Source organism: Callorhinchus milii, unplaced genomic scaffold (genome assembly GCF_018977255.1).
Source record: "Callorhinchus milii isolate IMCB2004 unplaced genomic scaffold, IMCB_Cmil_1.0 Scaffold38, whole genome shotgun sequence".
In the NCBI taxonomy this organism is placed as follows: Eukaryota; Metazoa; Chordata; class Chondrichthyes; order Chimaeriformes; family Callorhinchidae; genus Callorhinchus; species Callorhinchus milii.
The window spans coordinates 608,175-622,231 of record NW_024704779.1 but is presented as its reverse complement, the minus strand read 5'-3'; the positions used below and the strand labels follow the sequence as shown (position 1 = coordinate 622,231).

Genomic DNA, 14,057 nt, shown 5'->3' with positions numbered 1-14,057 from the left:
CCACAACCCCAACACCCACTAACCGCCCACCCCCTCCCAACACTCCCTAACCGCTCCCCCCACACCCTCAACCGCCCCCACCCCCCAAACCCCATAATTGCTCCGCCCAACACCCCCTAACCGCTCCCCCTATACCCCCATCACCTCCTAACCGCTCTCCCCACCCATCCAACACCCCCTAACCGCCCCGCCACTCCCCCAAAGCCTCACTCAAACGCACGTGTCAGGATACTCGAACCTGTTTACCTTAAGTTGAGTCTCCATCGCTGGGTGGAGAGAGAGAGGGGGGGGAGGTAGGGCTGGTAGAGTTTGGTGGTGGGCGGGCGTCTCTCTCTCAGTCTATCGCTTGCTACCGCTATGTATCTCTTCCTCTCGTTGTCTCCCTTGAGCTCTCGCTCGGTCTCTCTTTCTCTCTCTCTTTCTCTTTCTCACTCTCTCTTTCTCGCTCTCTGTCTCTCTTTCGTGCTCATTCCTTCTCTCTCTCTCTCTCTCTCTCAGTCTTTCTTTTTCACTTCGTCTCTCTCGGTCTCTCTTAGTCTATTTTACCCTTTCAGTCTCTCTTTCTCTCTCAATTTCTCTCTTTCACTCCCTGTCACGTTCTCACTCTGTCTCTCGATCTCAGTCTCTCTCTCGCTCTCATCCTCTCTCTCGCTTTCTCTCTCTCACTCTCTCTCTCTATCATTCGCTATCTCCTCTCTCTCTCTCTCTCTCTCTCGCTCTCTCTCAATGCTTCACTCTTTCTTTCTCACTGTCAATCGATCTGTCACTCTCGCTGTCAGTCTCTCTCACTCACTGTCACTCTCCGTTTGTCTTTCTCACTCAGTCTCTCTCTCTATCGCACATCTCTCTCAGTCAGTCTTTCTCTCACTTTCAATGCTTCATACGCTCTCAGTCTCTCTCTCTCGCATTCATTCTCTCTGAGTCTCTGAGAATCTCTCTCTCTCTTTCTGTCTTTCCTTCAGTTTCAATTTATGTCGCTCCCGGTGTCCTGTCCGACAGATAAAACCACACACTTCCTGTCTGTTTCCAGCGACTGGAAGGGAGGGCGTGCTACCGCTTAATTATGCAGTCACTGCACATCACTTGGAGTACTGGAAAGCGCTTTGAGACGTCGTCACGGAGTTGAGGGAAGGTTGGGGTAGGGAGGATTGGGGGGGATTGGGGCTGGGGGGCGGGTGTGGGTGGGGTAGTGAAAGACTTCTCGTACCCTGTAAGTAGTTTAAATCCTTCTCCACATTCATCTCTTTTATTTTCGTTCCGGCATCAAACTTGTGGTTGAACTCTTTGGTGGAGACGAAAGCGCCCGGAGTCGGGAAGCCAACCTCGTGAGGAGTGAACTCGAACCAGGCGTCTACCAAACACAGAGAATCAGCTCAGCAAAACTAACCAAAGGAGAGGCTGGAAAGGGAAGGGCAAAATACTGCAGGTTCTGGAAATCTGGAGCCAAAACTGACGTCGCTGGGAACAGTCAGCAAGTCAGGCATGAGAGGAGGGACGGGCAGTGGGGTTTGGGGGATTTAGGAGCAATCACCAGCTCCGACACGAAGGGTAGACGGAGTGTTCGGGGGGTAATGCGGTCAGAGAAGAACTGACCTGTTGTGTGTGAATGTCGCTCTCGATGTCCGTGAACGGCAGCATAAATGGGGTAGGGGTTTGTCCCGTTACTGGCAGCGACTTGATGATCGGACAGTTTGCTGGTCTCAATCTGCAATTAACACACATACATTATCCGCAACGCTCTCCCATCCCGAGACACAAGCGTTGGCCAGGTTTATGTCCGCGTGAAGGAGTGTGGGAGAGTGAGTGTATGTGTGTGTGAGAGTGAGTGTGTAGAAGACAGTGTGAGTATTTGAGTGGGGAAGAAGTGTGTGTGTGACTGTGAGTGAATGGGTGTATATATGTGTGAGTCAGTGTGTGAGAAAATGTGGTGTATGTATGCGTGAGTGAACGAGTTTCTGATAGAATTTGTGAGTGGAGTGTGCAAGTGAGTGAGAATGTGTGAGAGTTTGTGAGAGTGAGTGAATCTATATGTGTGAGTGCGTGAGAGTTTGTGTGAGTTGTTGACTGAGTCAATGGGTGAATCTATATGTGCGTAAGAGTGTGAGTGAGTGAATGAGTGTGTGAGAGTGTGTGAGAGTTAATGAATCTATGGGTGTGAGTGTGTGAGAGTTTGTGTGAGTCAGTGAGTGAATCTATATGTTTGTGAGAGTATGAGTGAGTGTGTGAGTCAATGAGTGAGAGTGAGTGAATCTATGTGTGTGAGTGTGTGAGTTTGTGTGAGAGTGTGAGTGAGTCAGTGAGTGAGAATGAGTGAATCTGTATGTGTGAGTGCGTGATAGTTTGTGTAGTTGTTGAGTGAGTCAGTGAGTGAATCTATATGTGTGTAAGAGTGTGAGTGAGTGAGTGAGTGTGTGAGAGTGTGTGAGAGTTAATCAATCTATGTGTGTGAGTGTCTGAGAGTTTGTGTGAGTTCGTGAGTGAGTCAGTGGGTGAATCTATATGTTTGTGAGAGTATGAGTGAGTGTGTGAGTCAATGAGTGAGAGTGAGTGAATCTATATGTGTGAGTGTGTGAGTTTGTGTGAGAGTGTGAGTGAGTCAGTGAGTGAGAGTGAGTGAATCTATGTGTATGAGTGTGTGAGAGTTTGTGTGAGAGCGTGATTGAGTCAGTGAGTGAGATTGAGTGAATCTATGTGTGTCAGTGAGTGAGTGTGTGAGAGTTTGTGTGAGTTTGTGATTGAGTGAGAGTGTGTTAGAGTGAGAGAATCTATTTGTGTGAGTGCGTGAGAGTTTGTGTGAGTGCGTGAGTGAGTCAGTAAGTGAATTTATATGTGTGTGAGAGTGTGATTGAGTGAAGGAGTCAGTGAGTGAGACTGAGTGAATCCATATGAGTGAGTGTGTGAGAGTTTTTGTGAGTTTGTGAGTGAGTGATTGTAAATGCGTGTGTAGGAGTGAGTGCCATTGAGTGACAGGGATGAAGTGTGTGTATGAGAGAGTTTTGTGTGTGAGAGCGTGAGGTAGGGAGGGAGCCAGTGAGACATCGTGTGAGAGACGGAGACATGGAGAGGTGTAGGTGATGTCTTGGGATGAGTCCACACTGTGTTGTTGCAGCCCACCTTGCCCAGGCAGTCATAGACCAGCGAGGCTCCCCAGAAGTGAGTGAGTGAGTACGTGGGATCGTTCCCTATCTGCTTGAGGTACTCCATGGAATCGTGACACGTCCTCTTTTTCTCAGTGATCTGTGATCTGAGATCACTGACCATCTGTTCCATGTTTACGGACCATTCCATCTGGGAGTACAGTTGGCTCATAGCCCTGCGTAAGAAAGAGAGGTCGGTCTGAGGTTCACTCCCTACCACCCTTCTCAGGAGAGACATAGGGAAAGATAGAGAGAGAGATATAGAGAGAGAGATGAGAAAGAGCAATTGAGAGACATAGAGAGAGACATAAAGAGAAAGATAGAGACATAAATTCATTCAGAGGCAGCCATGCAGACAGATAGACAGACAGATAGACAGACAGACAGACAGACAGACAGACAGACAGACAGACAGACAGACAGACAGACAGACAGACAGACAGGCAGACAGACAGACAGACAGAGACACAGAGACTAAAAGAAGGAGACTGAGAAGGGGAGAGACTGACTGAGAGGGAGAGAAAGAGAAAGAAAGAGAGAGAGGGAAACAGACTGCTAGACAGACAGACAAACACACAGACATACAAGCACAAAGACAGACACACAGACAGACAGATACACACACACACGCAAACAAGCGCACAGACAGACAGACAGACAGACAGAGACAGAGAGAGTAAAATGAGACTGAGACAGTGAGAGTGACTGAGAGAGAGAGAGAGAGAGAGAGAGAGAGGGAGGGAGAGAAAGAGTCAGGCAGACCGACACACACACACACACACACACACACAGACACACACAGAACCAAGCAGACAGAAAGACACATGAAGACAGAGAGAAGAATACAGACAGAGACGCATGACAACCACAACATTAAGTGTGTATAGCGCCTTTCACGTTGGGTGGATGTTCCAAGGCGATTGGACAGCCAATGTTTCGGACCTGAGCTGGGGGTCTGGATTGTGGATAGTGCGGTCAGGGTGAGGGGGAACAGCGTAATCGATGGCACGGTCGAAGAGGAGGGTCGTCAGATGGTTGTTGAAGGAGACGAGGGAGGGGCGAGGCGGTGGAACTGCGGGATGGAGTTCAAGACCATGCAGGGTATTGAAGATGAGGATCAGGTGCTTCAATTGTATCCTCTGGGGTAAGGGGAGCTCGTGGAAACGGGCGAGGATGCGGGTGATAGGTTCATGGAGTCTGGTGCGGTAGAGGACACGGGCTGCAGAGTTCTGGGTAATCTGCAGCCTACGGAGCGAGGAATTGGGGAGACCGAAATGCAGGGAGATTGCACCGTCAAGCCTTGCTGTTATGAAAGCATGTATAATGGCCTCGGCGGCCAACGGCGTGAGACAGTGGTGGAGCTGTGCGTCGTTGCGGATATGGGGGGAAAGCAGTGCTGCTCACTCGGATGTGGGGTGGAAAGGATAGATGAGGATCCAACAAGACCCCAAAGTTCCGGAATGGGTTAGCAAGGTTGAGTGTACATCCTTGGATATCGACGCTGTCAGCCTGAGGTGTGGAGGCACTGATGGGAGCCAATCAAGAGCGCTTGGGTCATCTTGGTGATGAAATGAGGAATGTTAGCTCTCATCCAGGAATTGATGTCTGACAGACATTCTCTGAGGACAACAGTGGTCCTGGAGTCAAGGGATGGTGACAGACGGGTAGAGTTTGCTGTCATCCACATACATTTGGAAGTTGAGCCCATGTCAGCAGATGGTGCTACTGAGATGGAACATATAAGTTTTGAAGAGGTGTGGACCAAGGACAGAGGACTGAGGAACGTTGCACAAGACAACATGGGTGCGAGAGGAGAAACCGTTTGTGTAGACGAAGTGGGAAAGTGTGAGTGGTACGATCTCAATCATTCAAGTAAAGGCCTGTGAAGGCTGAGGTGAGAGTAGAAGCAGTGGATGAGGGTGGAGTGGTCGTCAGTGTCGAAGGACCCAGAAGTCAAGGAGGACGAGGAGGCAGAGGGATTCCTGGTCGCAGATGGACAGAATGTTATTTGTCACTTTGACCAGGACTGCTGCTGTGCTGCGGGCGGCACAGGTAGGCACACAGACAGGCACACACACACACACACACACACACAGAGAGACACACACAGACACGCATAGGCACATACAGACAGGCACACATACCCCTCACACAAAGACAAACACACACACAGACACAGATAGACACACGCATACACGCAGACACAAACACACACACACACACTCACACACACAGACACACACACAGACAGGCACCCATGGCCCCCACACAAAGACAGACACACACACACTGACACAGATAGATACACACATACACACACAGACAAGCACACATACACACACAGATAGCCACACACACACAGACACAGTTAGACACACACACAGAGACAGAGAGAGACACACGCATAGAGATACACATACACCCCCCCCCCCACACACACACAGACACAAATAGACACACACGCAGAGACAGAGAGACACACGCATAGAGATAGACACACATAGGCAACAACAACAACAAAATGTTACAGTAATATAGCGTCCTTCATGTAGGAAAAGCTTCCCAGTGTTCTGGGCAGTCTAGGTTTCTAGGATCTGTGCTCGGATTTTGGGTCAGGAGGTGTGGAGGTCGGGGCGGGGTTGGGACTGTGGCCGAAGGCAATGTTGAAGAGGAACGTCTTCGGACGGGACTCGTAGATGATAAGAGAGGAGGTAAGGCGGAGAGATTTCGGGGTACAGTTCAAGAGGGTGGGGGCAGAGATGCTCAATCCCTGTCCATCAAATTTGGGTTGAGAATTGCCGTCAGTAGGACGGTACCGGGGTTAGATCGGTAAGTGAGAGAGAGAGATACAGACAGAGAGAGAGAGACCTTTGAAGGAGAGAAGGAGGATTTTGTACTGGATTCCCTGAGGGTTCAGCAAGGCAGTGAAGCCAGGCAAGAATATTGTTTCACGGAGTCTTGTGCTGGAGAAGACATGATCCACAGTGTTTTATATAATAAGAGAGACAGATAAATACACAGCGACACACAAACACAGAGACACGGAGACATACAGACACAGAGATATACTGTCAGACAGACAGACAGACAGACAGACAGACGGACGGACGGACGGACGGACGGACGGGCGGGCGGGCGGGCGGGCGGGCGGCGGACGGGCGGGCGGGCGGGCGGGCGGGCGGGCGGGCGGGCGGACGGACGGGCGGGCGGACGGACGGGACGGGACGGGACGGGACGGGCGGACGGAGAGATATACAATCACACAGGAACACACAGACATAGAGACATACAGACAGACAGGCAGAACGAGTGACAGACACACACAGATATGTACATATATATATATAGCGAGTGAGAGAGAGAGAGAGAGAGAGAGAGAGAGAGAGACGGGCAGACACACACACAGATACACAAAGACAAGAGACAAAGAGGCAGACCGACAGACAGTCAAAGAGAGAGAGAGAGACAGAGAGGGATACAGAGACTGAGAGAGATACAGAGAGAGAGAGAGACACAGAGATACAGACAGAGAGGGAGAGCCAGATGTGCGCTGTGTCTCCTCACTAACCAGGTGGAGCCTGACACACCGCTCAGGTAGCTGACACAGTCCAGCAGGTCGCTATCCGCCAGCGCCTGGAGGGTCCCCAGCATGGCGATGGTGGCGCGGAGACCTCCCCCCGAGCCCAGCACTGCGATGGTGGGTTCACGACCCTGTGACACACACACGCCACGACACGTTAATCGCTGTCTCTCAAACATCCCCTCTCTCTCTCTATGTTTCTCACTATTTCCCTCTCATTCTCTCTCTTTGTTTCTCTCATATATTCTCTTTCACACATTCTCTCTCACACTCACTTTCTCCTACACTCTCCCACACACTCTCTCACACACTCTCCCACACACTCTCTCACACACTCTCTCACATACTCTCCCACACACTCTCCCACACACTGTCTCATACACTCTCTCACATACTCTCTCACACACTCTCCCACACATTCTCCCACACACTCTCTCACACACTCTCCCACACACTCTCCCCCACACTCTCTCACACACTGTCACACACCCTCTCTCACACACACTCCCACACACTCTCTCGTACACTCTCTCACATACTCTCTCACACAATCTCCCACACACTCTCCCCACACTCTCTCACACACTCTCCCACACATTCTCTCACATACTCTCCCACACACTCTCTCACAGAATCTCACACACCCTGTCACAGTATCTCTCTCATATGTTTTGTTTCATAGTCTCACACAATCGCTCTCACAATCGTTCTCTCTTACACTTTCAAACATTGTCTTATACTCCCTGTCACACACTCTCACAATCCCAATCTCTCACACTCTCTGTCTATCACTCAAATTCACTCACACTTTCAGTCTGTCTCTCAAAATTTATTTCTTACACATACTCTCACACTTTCCCTCACATTCTCTCTCTCACACTCTCTGTGGCACACTCTCCCTCACACTCTCTCTCTCACACTCTCCATCACACTCTCTCTCTCACACTCTCCCTGACACACTCCCTCACAATCTCTCAAACTCTCCCTGACACACTCTCCCTCACACTCTCTCACACTCCCTGACGCAGTCTCCCTCACACTCTCCCTCACACTCTCTCTCCACTCTCTCTCTGAAAAACATTCTCACTCACCTTCTGACATTCAGTATCTCTTACATTCTCAGTCCGTGATTTCCATCCTCTCCCACTCAATCTCTCTCACACGCTCACACAGACAGTCATTCAACCCTCTAACTCTCATTCGTTCTCACGCTCTCTTTCTGTCACTCGCACCCTCTTACTCTCCGTCTGTTTCACACTCTCAGCCTGTCATTCAATCTCTCTTTCTCACACACTGTGTCTGTCACACAGACTCCCAAACATCCTCTCACTCTCAGTAACTCTCACACGCTCAGTCTGTCACTCACCCTCTCACTGATAGTCTCTCTCTCTGTCGCTCACACGCACGCACACACACTCAGTACCTTGTCAGGACATTTCCCTGTCAGTTTCAAGATGGCATGTCTGACTACGTTGTTGCGCTTCCTCCGCGCACACTTCTCCCCTTCCGAGAGCTCTTTGGAAATCCTTACCGAAGGTTCATGTTGCCTAAAATCCAAATAAACCACAACAATGATCCTAAAGATGACCTCTCACTGTTAAAGCATGATGACAATTGCTTTGGATGAATTACTAGCCATCGTAAAGCGATCTGCCAATCGACTAACAGCGGGTTCCTAGGTAAACTAGGCAAAGGACAAGGGAAACAGAGACGTGTATGTATGTGTGGAGTTAAGAAACTTGCCGATGGTTTCACATTGGCCCACCCGGGAATTGAGCCCGAGTCCTCTCACTTGTGAGGCGAGCTCACTAACCAATATGTTACAAGACACCACACATATACAAAGAGTTATCAGAGAATTATGCGTTAATCTTTGACATATACCAGGACTGTTCACTCCAATTTTTACGTCCAATAATATTGGTTATTTCTTTTTTTATAATTATTGTCTATGGAGCAGCAATATAGGTAACAATTGTGTCAACATTACTTCAAAATTGATTAACAATAATAAGGTTATCACGCGCGCTGTCTGTGTTTTTAACGCATTGTGTTTTCCAGTTAACCGTGAATTCCATACCTTGAAGTAGATTGTACGCCTCCCATGATTTCTTCACGATCTTTAATGCGAATGAAGAAAAATAGGATTAATATTAACAGGCAACGCCTCAAAATTATTGAAACCAGCTCAGTAAATCATCCTCTGTACTGCGCATTCACACTCACAGATGAGATTTAGAGAAACAGTAAAGCTCCCCATACACTGTGGGTCCACACTCCCAGGTCAGTGTTAGAGACACTGTAAAGCTCCCTCTACACTATGGGTCCACACTCCCAGGTCAGGGTTAGAGACCCAGTAAAGCTCCACATACACTGTGGGTCCACACTCCCAGGTTAGTGTGAGAGACACAGTAAAGCTCCCTCTACACTGTGTGTCCACACTCCCAGGTCAGGGTTAGAGAAGCAGTAAATCTCCCTCTAAACTATGCGTCCACATTCCCAGGTCAGGGTTAGAGACACAGTAAAGGTCCCTCTACACTGGGCATCCACACTCCCAGGTCAGGGTTAGAGACACAGTAAAGCTCCCTCTACGCTGTGGGTCCACACTCCCAGGTCAGGGTTAGAGACACAGTAAAGTTCCCTCAAAACTGTGCGCCCACACTCCCATGTCAGGGTTAGAGATACAGTAAAGCTCCCTCTACACTGTGCGTCCACACCCCAGGTCAGGGTTACAGACACAGTAAAGCTCCCTGTGCGTTGTCCGTCCAGACTCCGAGGTCAATGTTAGGGACGCAGGAAAGCTCCCTCTACACTGTCTGTCAATACTCTCGGGTGAGGGAATCGCACACCTAAATGCCCAGGTACACGAGGACTGTCTGCGTGTGATACGTGTCTATATTTATTGTGTCGGTACAGGGAGGGTCAATCTCGCACTTTGTCACTGCTGAGTTAACATAAATATTAATGGGAAGTAATTCACCACAAATCTGTGTTGAGCAACAGCGCAGAATGTATCAAAGATAAACAGGACATGTGATACAGCGGTTTATCATGTTGCAGAGACACCGCAAAGCGCTTCACGTGATTCACTGTAAATGATAGTGATTGTGTTTATTGGGAGATCTGTCTGTGGGATTTCAATGCATAAGCAACAACAACAACAGCAGCAACAACAAGATTTCATTTAGAGAGCGCCTTTCACGTCGGGAGGACGTCCCAAGGCGCTGGACAGTTGGGTCAGGACCCTAGCAGGAGGGAAATGGTCAAGGGGAGGGGAGGGAAGCGGCGGAATGAGGAGGGAGGAATTGGTCGGCGTGAGGGGAGGGAACAACAACAACAACAAGATTCCATTTATAGACCGACTTTCACGTCGGGAGGACGTCCCAAGGCGCTGTACAATTGGGACAGGACCCGAGCAAGGTGGAAATGGTCAGGGTGAGGTGAGGGAAGAGAGGGAACGAGGAGGGGGTAGAGAGTCGAGAGGGGAGCTGAAGGCACGGTCAAAGAGAAAGGTTTTGAGACCGGCCTTGAAGGAGGAAAGGGAGGAAGCAAGGCGAAGGCACTGGGGGATGGAGTTCCAGAGCCTGGAGGCTGAGGGGCTGAAGGCCCGACCACCGATAGTAGGGCGGTTGGGGCGGGGGATGTGGACCAGACCGGAGCCAGAGGAACGGAGGGTATGGGCAGTTACTTAGGGGGATAGTAGGTCGGAGAGGTAGGAGGGAGCAAGGCCATGAATGGCCTTGAGGTGAGGAAGAGAGGGAGCGAGGAGGTGGCAATGGTCAGGGTGAGGGAGGGAGGGGGCGAGGAGGGGGTAGTTAGTTGAGAGGGGAGCTGATGGCATGGTCAAAGAGAAAGGTCTTGAGACCGGCCTTGAACGAGGAAAGGGAGGAAGCGGCGAAGGCGCTGGGGGATGGAATTCCAGAGCCTCGGGGCTGAGAGGCTGAAGGCCCGGCCACCGATGGTATTGTGGTTGGGGCGGGGGTAGTGGAGCAGACCGGAGCCAAAGGAATCGAGGATACGGGCAGGTAATTAGGGGGATAGTAGGCATACATGGAAATCTCAGTTTGGTTTGGAGAGTATTAAGCATTGGGCTTTGTTTTTGCATGTAGTTTTGTATTACCTTGAATCACTGTTTTGATTGTTTTAATCCTCAACACCTCCTTCAGTAAACAAACGCTCAGCGAGTTCCTGGAGTCCTTGGGTAAGAATTTCCAAGAAGCTCCGCTCCTTTTAGTGAGTCATATTTCAAGAGAGTTTCAGATCAAACACTGCCTCAGCGTTGCCGCTTTCCTGTCCAATAGGAGGAAATACACAGGATTTTTTTCTGAAATGCTTTGTGCGGCGATGGTGAATGTTCATATCAGTTTGTGAGTCAGACACAACATACAAACATACATACATACACACACACATACATATATACATACATACATAACTACGTACATACATAGTATGTACATATACATATGGCAAGACCCGTATGTGGCAGTGCTGGGCACAGACTGTGCTGCTAAAGCTTAACTGAGAACCCAAATCCTCTGTCATTAAACACCCGAAAATGCCAAGTTCCCCTGAACTGCTGCCCAGTGAATTGGGGCATCGGGGAGTCAAACTGTCATGTCACAGTTTCCCCACAAGTGTATGTAACATGCGATGTACATATGTTGTTGTTGAAGAGCATTCCGACAATGTTTGTGTGTGTGTGTGTGTGGCTGTGCGAGTGTGTGTATCTGTGTGTGTGTGTGTTTGTGGGTGTGCGAATGTGTATATCTGTACGATAGTGTCCTGGATATGCAGCCCCACTCTGTCACTGCTGCCTAGGTATCATGAAGGATAGCGCGATCCTCCTCTAAATCCAGTCTGCCATGATCCATCTCAATGGGACAGTATTGGTTTGGTTCGAGACCAACCTTACAAACCGCCAGTACATCATTTTCGAAACGGTTTATTTTGCTGCTCCCGACCAGTCACCTGCTGGTTCACCAAGGCTTTACCCTCGGCCCCCTTCTCCTTCTAATCTATATTCTTTCTCCCGGTGATGTCAACCGCAGACAAAGGGTTAACTTCCACATGTATACGGATGGCACTCAACTCTCCTTCTCATCCTTCAGTGCGAAAACCTGTTCCCTGGTATCTGCCAACTTGGGTGTCAAGGAAGTTTCTGTCATGTGTCTTTGATCTGTACTCGCCAAAACAAATGGTGATATATACTGCGGTTACACGAATGTGCGTTATTTATCTGTGTCTCTGATCTCCAACCTAGATAATAAACAGAAATAAAACACTGTGGTTGATTAATAAATCTCACAGACGGGCTTAACTAACTGTCTGACGACTGCACTGATGGTCTTTCCTCTCAGAACAAGTGTTAGCTTTCTAGCGAGAGACGCGGTGATCAGGAGCATCTATTTCCAATGGCCGGTGGGTCGGTAAATCATGGACCCCGATTTAAAATAGCTGTTTACAACAATAAAAACTTGCATTCATACAGCGCCCTCCATACCGGGTAGCGTCTCGGAGTGCTTAACAGTGGCGGAGCCAGAACTCCGAGGCCTGGGTTTATGAATCTGTTATTTCCCAGGTTAATAGTTGAGTCAATTTTAGCGTCAGGAGGTGACTGGTTGCTGTTTGGGCACAAAGAGTAACGTTGCTGTTTGCAAGCGGTGTGGAGTGGCCAGTGCGGTCCTTTGGTTCGTAAAGTAAAGACTGTTATCTTCTATCAGCGTTTCTGGTTCAGTGATCAGCGGCTCATCACAGAATTGTACAGCACAGAAGGCAATCAGGTCATTTTGTTTGTGCCGGTGCCTCCAAAAAGGGCTATATAAATGTATTCCACCCCTCCGCGCTCTCCCCGTAGTCCTGCAAATCTGTGCTACCCAATTAGATATCTAATTATCGAATTATCGAGGCAACTCATTCCAGATCCGAGCAACTGGATGTGTTCAAACGTTTCTCCTCCTTTCCCGCATAGTTTATTTAACAAAACATTTGTATCGGTGTCCTCGGGTTAAGAGTCCACCCACCCACCAGTGGAAATAGTTTCATTTGCTGCTCCCTATCGCATCCACTATTTATGTTGAAAACTTCCATAAAGTCTCCTGCGAATCGTCTCTGCTTCAGGGAGCCGAGTTGGCGCTGTAGTGTTGTGGGCGTGTTACTGTCATGTAAATATCTTCTCTCTCTCTCTCTCTCTCCCTCCATCTCACTCAATCGCTCTCGCTTTCACTCTCTCTCCTTCTCACTCAATCGTTATCTCTCTCTCTCTCCTTCCCCCTCAATCAATCTTTCTCTCACTCTCTCTCTCTCCCTCTCACAATCTTTCTCTCTCTCTCTCTCTCTCTCTTTCTTTCTCAACCCGCACATCGCCTCCTCCATAACCTTTCCCTCTCTCTCTCTCTCTCTCTCTCTCCGTCGCCCTCTCACTCAATCTCTCCCTCTCTATGTCTCTATCTCTCCTTCTCACTCACTCACTCACTCACATACTCACTCAATCTCTACCTCTCTCTCTCCTTCCCTCTCATTCAATCTTTCTCTCTCTCTCTATCTCTCTCTCTATCTCTCTCTCCACCCCCACCCCCGTTCCCTCCCCCCATCCCTTCTCTCTCTCTCTCTCTCTCTCCAACCGCACATCGCCTCCGCCATAACCTTTCCCCCCCTCTCTCTCTCTCTCCGTCTCCCTCTCACTCAATCTCTCCCTCTCTATGTCTCTCTCTCTCCTTCTCACTCACTCACTCACTCAATCTCTCACTCTCTATGTCTCCTTCCCTCTCATTCAATCTCTCTCTCTCTCTCTCTCTCTCTCTCTATCTCTCTCTCCACCCCCACCCCCGTTCCCTCCCCATCCCTTCTCTCTCTCTCTCTCTCTCGCACTCGCTATGTTGCTTTCTTAGGCTCTCCATATATTACTTCCTATGGTAAGGTTAACCTGAATTACTGAGCCATGTTGGCCCTCTGACACACCCACTGAATTTTTTCAGACTCTGCTTTGCACAGCCTCACGGATAAAGCTGCACTAAACTGACATTTCGAAATGCTGTTTCCCCCTTTGCCTGTGTCCTCACTGAAATGATTTTCGGGCGACCGATTCGGGTGCGGACTATATTAATCTGTGGAGGGTATTGATCTCATATTACATTTTGGAGATCTCCACTCTGTCTGTCTGTACTCTCGGGTGAGGGAGCCGCTCACCTACATGGCCAGTTAAAGGAAGACTGTCTGCGTGTGATACGTGTCTATATTTATTGTGTCTGTACAGGGAGAGTCAATCTCACACTCTGTAATAGCTGAATTAACATAAATATAATGGGAAGCAATTAATCACAAAACCGTGTTGAGCAACA

General features: G+C 49.2%; 1 protein-coding gene across 3 annotated transcripts in view; it reads right to left on the bottom strand.

The window, feature by feature from the left end:
* LOC103189875 (cytosolic phospholipase A2 zeta) overlaps window positions 1-10,925 on the bottom strand; it is a 22,217-nt gene extending 11,292 nt beyond the window's left edge. Inside the window, exons 1-7 of one of the 3 annotated variants that reach the window (XM_007910423.2) lie at window positions 10,838-10,925; window positions 8,798-8,837; window positions 8,141-8,264; window positions 6,706-6,848; window positions 3,115-3,313; window positions 1,594-1,705; window positions 1,208-1,351 (exon numbers count right to left, since the gene is read on the bottom strand). In XM_007910423.2, coding sequence (XP_007908614.1) covers window positions 1,208-1,351; window positions 1,594-1,705; window positions 3,115-3,313; window positions 6,706-6,848; window positions 8,141-8,264; window positions 8,798-8,823 — 748 coding nt within the window. In that variant the 5' untranslated portion in view covers window positions 8,824-8,837; window positions 10,838-10,925. Of the gene's footprint in view, window positions 1-1,207; window positions 1,352-1,593; window positions 1,706-3,114; window positions 3,314-6,705; window positions 6,849-8,140; window positions 8,265-8,797; window positions 8,838-8,943; window positions 9,262-9,566; window positions 9,595-10,837 lie in introns of those variants that run through there. The other 2 variants (XM_007910422.2, XM_007910421.2) reach the window with 2 other exon arrangements.
* Window positions 10,926-14,057: the final 3,132 nt, after the last annotated feature.